General features: G+C 44.3%; 1 protein-coding gene across 1 annotated transcript; it reads left to right on the forward strand.

Moving 5' to 3' along the window:
* Positions 1-1,015: 1,015 nt before the first annotated feature.
* Positions 1,016-3,669, forward strand: LOC308169425 (uncharacterized protein C9orf152-like; the record flags this gene model as incomplete). Its single annotated transcript, XM_080544107.1, has 2 exons — positions 1,016-1,223; positions 2,065-3,669. The coding sequence occupies 2 exons, from the start codon at positions 1,016-1,018 to the stop codon at positions 2,592-2,594; spliced, it is 738 nt and encodes a 245-aa protein (XP_080400233.1). The 3' UTR covers positions 2,595-3,669.
* Positions 3,670-7,459: the final 3,790 nt, after the last annotated feature.

The raw sequence follows: 7,459 nt of genomic DNA on the forward strand, positions 1-7,459 counted from the left end.
CACACACACACACACACACACACGCACGCACGCACACACGCACGCACACACACACACACACACACACACACACACACACACACGCACACACACAGGGAGAGAGAGAGATAGAGGGAGAGAGAAAGACTGTCACTGCTTTCTCACTTTTCAGCAACAGGAAATTCATAGCTCTCCTCTAACAATTCAAGGAAGTGGGAGTGTGTGTGTCACATAAATTCACTAAATCATCCCCTACCACTGAACTCTGGGGCTCTCTGCTACATGGTTTCATTTGGCATCAAATAATCCTGAAAGCAGCTCCAGGGCCGGGGGCATAGGCTACATGACAAGTGACACATTTAGATGTACGTGCCATTTGGGACAGAGAACTCCCTGTGGTGTGTGTGTGTGTGTGTGTGTGTGTGTGTGTGTGTGTGTGTGTGTGTATGCATGTGTGTGTGTGTGTGTGTGTGTGTGTGTGTGTGTGTGTGCACACCTGATGTCACCCATCCCTGAGAGGTAGGACTCTACCCACTACTTCAACAACACTGCTGTGTCAACAAAGGCTATGTGTGCCCAACCATCAATTGTGTGTTCATCATTTTACATCATTCGTTCTCATTTATAATGATGCAGCCCTACATTAGGTTTATAGAACATTAACATACGTGTGTTGCCCTATCCACGTGTACATGTTTGCTTAATCATATAGTGCCATGTAACACATCATATTATCTTTGTTTGTTTTTCAATTGTATGCTGTTAGTGTGAGAAAATGGCAACCTTCATTTGTCCTCATTGTTTGCACATCATTCAAACGTTGTGCCACACTGTAGTGGACTGTACACACACACACACACACACACACACACACACACACACACACACACACACACACACACACACACACACACACACACCGACTGAAAGACGTTACAGTGCCAGTGGGATGTTCTGCATGCATGCTAATCAGTTTCTGTGTTGTGATTTTGATTAAGAAAAACACAAAATCTAAATTAGGATAAATGAAAACAGGATGTTGCCGTGCTGCTGTACAGATTGGACGTGCTCTTGGAACCCGGGGAAAACATCCTGCTATCATTTCACTGGACCTGCCAACCGGGACGTGAGCCACCTCGGTGAAGAGGACGTGGCCAGGATGGACGTCGCACTCCTGAGAGAGCAGTACAACTGGACCAAGAAGAAACAAAAGCATGAGACTCGAGTGGTTTTATTCAGACGAGGTAAGCGTTTAATTGCTTTCTTTGGAAACTTCCAGTCGTTCTTGACTGTGAGCTTTGTGCGCACGCAAAGTTTTTGTCGGGCAAGGAATCAGGTGGTTAGGAAAGTTGTCTAATGAGCGTTTGCAAGGTTGTAGCGCCTTTGCTTGTTCGTGACGTTAGAATTATAAGGTTCTATCTCCATTTTTGTCAAAATTGAGTTTTTTTACATAATCTGATCCATTAGGTGTTTATTAATGCCTGTTTTTTTATTTTATTTTTTATTTTAAATGTTGACATTTTTGAGTTAGTAATTCATAAAATACAAAGGTTCCATCTCACAAAACATAATGGAATGTAAAAACTTTGACGCTCAATATCTCTGAACTGCCCTAAACGGAGATAGAACCTTATCATTCTAAACGGAGATAGAACCTTATCATTCTAAACGGAGATAGAACCTTATCATTCTAAACGGAGATAGAACCTTATCATTCTAAACGGAGATAGAACCTCATCATTCTAAGCTCACGACTTATGAAGCGTGAACATGTTGAGTTGTTGTTCGATGTAAACAAATAGGGCCGGATGCTACATTTTGCTTTGGTGACCATCACCATTTTGTCACCATCATTTTGCAATAATGTCTTCAAAGGTCTTCGACGTTCCATCTTTTAAAAAAAATGCATTCTACATTGTCCTATTGATTTTTTTGGCAACCTCTGGAATGATACATTGCATATTAACCAGTTAAGGCTTTCAACAATACACTTCTTTCCTAAATATGAACTGAAGTGGAACGTGGAGATTATAGATAAACTAATTGATCAACATTCTCATATCCATTCTTCCCCTCCTATCACAGCAAGTGAAGAAACAGACAGCGGCGCCAACTCCATGGTCAGTGTGGTTCCTGTTCACCAGGAGAGGAAAGGCTCAGTGTCACCTGTCTGCGAGGCTGACCACCGGGTCGGCGAGTTGGAAAGATCCCCCTGGCGCACACACCTGGAAATCTATCGAAGGACCTGCGTACCACCTCACCAAAACCCCATCACAGCAACGAGTCCGACCACCAGTAACCCCAACTCCAGGTCTCCCTCCCTGACTGAAGATCGTTCACCCACCCAGGAGGGTGCCAGTAAGAGGGCCTCTGTGGATTCTTCTATGACTGATTCACCAGAAGAACTGGAGAACAGCATCCTGCCAGGCTCCAGGAAGTTCTCGGCTCCAGCCGTGTTGTCCAGACAGCTGAGTTTTGGGGGACATCATCATCAGCAGCAGCAGCCTCCGGCCCGGCTCTCGTCCAGTCCCGTTCAACACTTCCCCTTCCCTCAGAGGAAGCCGCTCACCAAGTCAGAGGCAGCTAGGAGGCTGGGGATGTATATGTCATTTTGAGTTGCAGATAAGAGGAAGAGAGAGTGTATTGTGTTATGTATATTGCAATAGGGCATTTTGTTGAGATGTAGGCCTATATGTGCCTGTATTCTAATCAGACTTGGTTTCAATTGAACACACTTTAGCATAGCCTGTGGAATTTGTTGTTAAAATAATTTGCTGCTGTTCCCTGCTTGATGTACAATATGTTACCATTTACTTTTTTTTTTAAGTTTCATTTTCAATGAGCATTTGAGGAAAATCAACCTGTAGGAAAACACTCCTTTAAAGGTATGGTTCACTATTTAGATATTTACATTAGTTTTTTGGGCATATCTCCCATGTTGCTTAACGACCTATATGGTTTTTAAACGCTTACCTTTGTATTTTTATGTTTAACAGACACTATTGCTCAACTTGGAGATAGAACAAGAGCACCAAAACATACTTTTAGAAATTCATATGTAGATTAGAAATCTAGATGTTGAAGATCACTTTTTTAGTTAAGTCTCTTACAAATGTTCGCTCTTAAGCTTTGTTGACAATTTCTGGCTGGGGTTTGTGGGTGCACTAAGACAGAAGAGAAATACTATTTCCCACTTGCAGCCCTCAGGCCTTGCTACACAAGTTTGGGATTTCTGAAAGGAAATTCATTCATTTCATTTTGATGCCTAATAATGAACTCCTGTTTGCTCCCATTCTGTTTCCGTTCTAACCACTTATTATAAACCATGGCTGGTCAATTGTCAATATGGGAGATAACACATGGTGAACCATCCCTTTAATGCATTTCAAACATCATCGTTCCCAAGAGATCTATAAAGAGATACAATAAATACATATGCCACTGAACAAGTATAAATGTGTGGGTAGTAAGTGTTCGGTGAATGATACAGAGTATTTATTATGATCCAGGATCAGGTCTATCTGGCAGATTTTGAGTAGTATAGGGGAAATCAGACAGTTTGATTTGATCCTGGATAGCAAAAAATAATCTGAATCATTCTGATACTGGGCCCATCTCTGATCTGGAGTATTATTGTCATACAATAAGCAGTCATGAAATAAAGGTAGTTCATATACAATGGATATTAAAATTCACATAAAAACTTTTTTGTAAGTATTTTTCAATTAAATATAGTTTTAGTTAGCCATTGTTCCCTCTTGTAATTTAAAACAGTGCTGCGTGTCTACAGTATGTTCATAAACCCCACATTAGCATGCTGAGCAGTATCTGTATGCACATTGCACACTCTTAACGTTTCACCTCACACATCACAGATATTGCACTGTGTGCAGCTGTGGAAGGTCAAAATACATTTGAGTTGTGGTGTTTTGCCACATGGTATGTCTTTCTTGGGTCCATTATGCTGCTGACCACCGGTGTGCCTCATTTTAGTGACTTTAATGGTAATACCCTGACATTACACTAAGCTGGTTACACTTGAATTGTTTAGTAGCAGTGATGTAGTGCATGTTAAATGTTAAGTTTACCCACTTTTTTATTTTGGTGAATAGGGTTTACCCACTTTTTCTGATAGGTTGATGATATTTGCATTAGGGTTTACCCACCAATTCAATCCATGGTGTTTTTTTTTTTTAGCACTACATAGCTCTTAAGGACCGAACCCAATCCCTAATCCCAACCCCAAACATTTGGACAAAGGTGTGGACTGTAGCCTTTAATTTGTACCCACTATCAATTGAGCATTGTTTTGGTAGGCGACTGAATGCGTTCATTGCCAAATACCTAGGGATTGTTTTCTTATGTTGAAAAGATTGCAAATGAGTGATGCCACATTCTCTAGAGATTACAGTAGCATATAATCACGTGAGAGTCCACAGAGGGTTAAAAAGGATGAAAGGTATAGCAAGTGGCATGAAACACAGAGTAACATTTATATTTATAGTGTCCTGACTCATATTCCGGATTGAAGCCCATTCTCATACATATCAGGCTGTAGCCATAGAGATAAAAACACTAGAGGTCGCATTTCCATAAATTAACTGTGAGTGTATGGGGAGCGCCCATAAGCTATAATGGCATTTCACTTTTAAGGTCAATGTAATAATAATATATGCCATTTAGCTGATACTTTTATCCAAAGCGACTTACATTGCAGTAAGTGCATGCTGTTTTCATACAGTGTGGTCCCAGTGGGAGCCAATCAGCATACAGTCCCAGCGGGATCAATGTCGTCTTCTTGAGCAGTAATTTATTGGCACCAGTCAGTCAGGTTAGTCACAGGAGACCATGTTTTGATATAATTGGCTGAGGGTTTAATAAGAAAGTCCCATCCCAGTTGAATACATGGCGGCCCTTAGCCCCATCTTATCCACACAGCTCACATAATGAGAGGCAGGGGGCTTGTTTGTGAGGCCCACTGCCATGGGGAAGAAACTGATCAGGTGGCGCAAGGTTTTGATCTTGATAGACCGGAACCTTTTTCCGTATGGAAGTCTTTGGAATAGGTGGTGACCGGCCGGGGTGGGAAGGATCAGCGATGATCTTTCCTGCTCTCTTACTGGTCCTGGAGTGGAACAGGTCCAGGACAGATGGCAGGTTGCAGCCGATGACCTTCTGAGCTGACCGAATAATCCACTGTAGTCTGCCTCTGTCGTTGAAAGTGGAGGCAGTGAACCAGATGGTGATCGATGAGCTGAGGATGGACTCGTCGATGGACATGTAAAACTCAACCATCACTTTCTGCCACATATTGAATGTCTTCAGCTGCCGCAGGAAAAACATCCTCTGCTGGGCCTTCTTGATGGTGGAGGTTATGTTCTCCCCTCCCCTCTTCTCCAATCCATTCCCTCCGACATCCTTCCTTACCTTACCTTACATCCTTCCTTACCTCACCACAATCATCAACTCCTTCCTATCCACAGGATCTGTACCGGCTGCCTTAAAAATAGCCAGAGTCAAGCCTCTCCTCAAGAAACCAATCCTTAACCTGTCCTCTGTCCACAACTACAGACCGGTATCCCTTCTCTCCTTCCCTCCCAAAACCCTTGAACGTGCTGCATCTAAACAACTGACAACCGGAAGATGGAACATCTGGACCCCCACCAATCCGGCTTCAAGGCTGGGCACTCTACTGAGACTGCTCTCCTTGCTGTCACGGAGGCTCTCCACTCTGCTCAAGCTGCCTCCCTCTCCTCTGTTCTCATTCTCCTGGACCTGCCTGCTGCGTTCGACACAGTCAACCACAAGATCCTTCTCTCCATCAACTCAGAACTGGGCATCTCTGGCACCGCACACTCCTGGTTTGCTTCCTACCTGGAGAGTCGCTCCTACCAGGTGACCTGGAGAGAATCGCTGTCTTCTCCACGAACCCTCTCCACTGGGGTACATCAGGGTTCTGTTCTAGGGCCCCTACTGTTCTCCCTCTATACCAAGTCTCGTGGCTTGGTAATCTCATCACATGGGTTCTCCTACGACAGCTACGCAGATGACACTCAACTCTTCCTGTCCTTCCCCCCTTCTGACCTATAGAGTGTTTCTGGTGTTCAACCTCCCGAAATGTTCTCATGTCACTCCTCTCCTTTGCACTCTGCACTGGCTCCTGATAGCAGCTCACATCAGATTCAAGACCCTGGTGCTTGCCTACCAGGCAGCAAAAGGGACAGCCCCTGCCTACCTGCAGGCAATGGTCACCCCCCAAACTTCAGGCCCTTCACTCCGCTCCTCCACCTCTGCTGGCCAACTGGCCCCACCACCTCTACGCCAACACGGCAGTCGTGCTGCCCGATCACGTCTCTTCACTACACTGGCTCCCCGCTGGTGGAATGAGCTTCCCATGGCTGTATGAACTGCAGAGTCACTACCCATCTTTCGTCTGAGACTAAAGACCCATCTCTTCAGGCTACAAAAAAGTTCTTCTATCATGACGACTGCCAATGGCCCCTGGCCTGAGCTAGATTACTCTTCCCGCTACAACTGGTGAATTGATGATCCACTTGCTTAGTATGTATCGATTGTAAGTCGCTTTGGAATAAGGCGTCTGCTCAATGCCAAAATGTTTAATGTAAATCTCTACAGTTTCTCCAGGTTGCTCTGGCTGCACCAGGAAGCCAGGCTGTCAACTTCCTTTCTGTAGGCGGACTCGTCCCCATTGGAGATTAATTCAATGAGGGTTGTGTCATCCGCGAACTTCAGGAGTTTGATAGAAGGGCTAGAGGTGCAACTGTTAGTGTAGAGGGAGAAGAGTACAGGAGAGAGCACACAGCATTGTGGGGTTCCAGTGCTGATGGTCTGGAGCCCCGAGACAAGCGTGTCCAGCCTCACATGCTGCTTCCTGTTTGTCAGGAAGTCAGTGATCCACCTACAGGTGGGCTCAGGCACGCTAAGCTGGGACAGCCTGTCCTGTAGAAGAGGTCGGATGATGTTTTGAATGCGGAGCTGAGGTATATAAATGTATATATAAACTCCTCAAAAAATATTTTTTTATAAAACCTATTGGTATTGTATTTTATATTGTTGGAAAGCCTGATTAGTCACCTTTACAGTGAGGTACAACTTGTAAGGATCATGCATTCGTGGAATGAGCAACACAGCTAAACATGTGGATAGCGGCCCAAAAATATTTGCCAAAATCCCCTATATTCTTCTGCTGGTATTCACTCTCGTTTTGAGTTGCTTGGTGGATTGGATGATTCCACTCTCCCACAGTAATAAGGAAAAAACAACACATATTGGCCATTTTTACACTTTATTCATTTTACACTGTCAGGGACCTCAGTAGCGTGTGGAAGATCCATACGCAGTCACAACAACTTAGCACCTCCTCCTCATGCTGGTCATTCCTCAACCAGGATTTGCCGAAAGTCAGCCAACATGGTTGCGTTGGTCACTCTGGCACGTACAGCAGGCCAAGCTGATCCCA

This window comes from Nansenia antarctica (genome assembly GCF_963989245.1).
Source record: "Nansenia antarctica genome assembly, chromosome: 13".
Lineage (NCBI taxonomy): Eukaryota > Metazoa > Chordata > Actinopteri > Argentiniformes > Microstomatidae > Nansenia > Nansenia antarctica.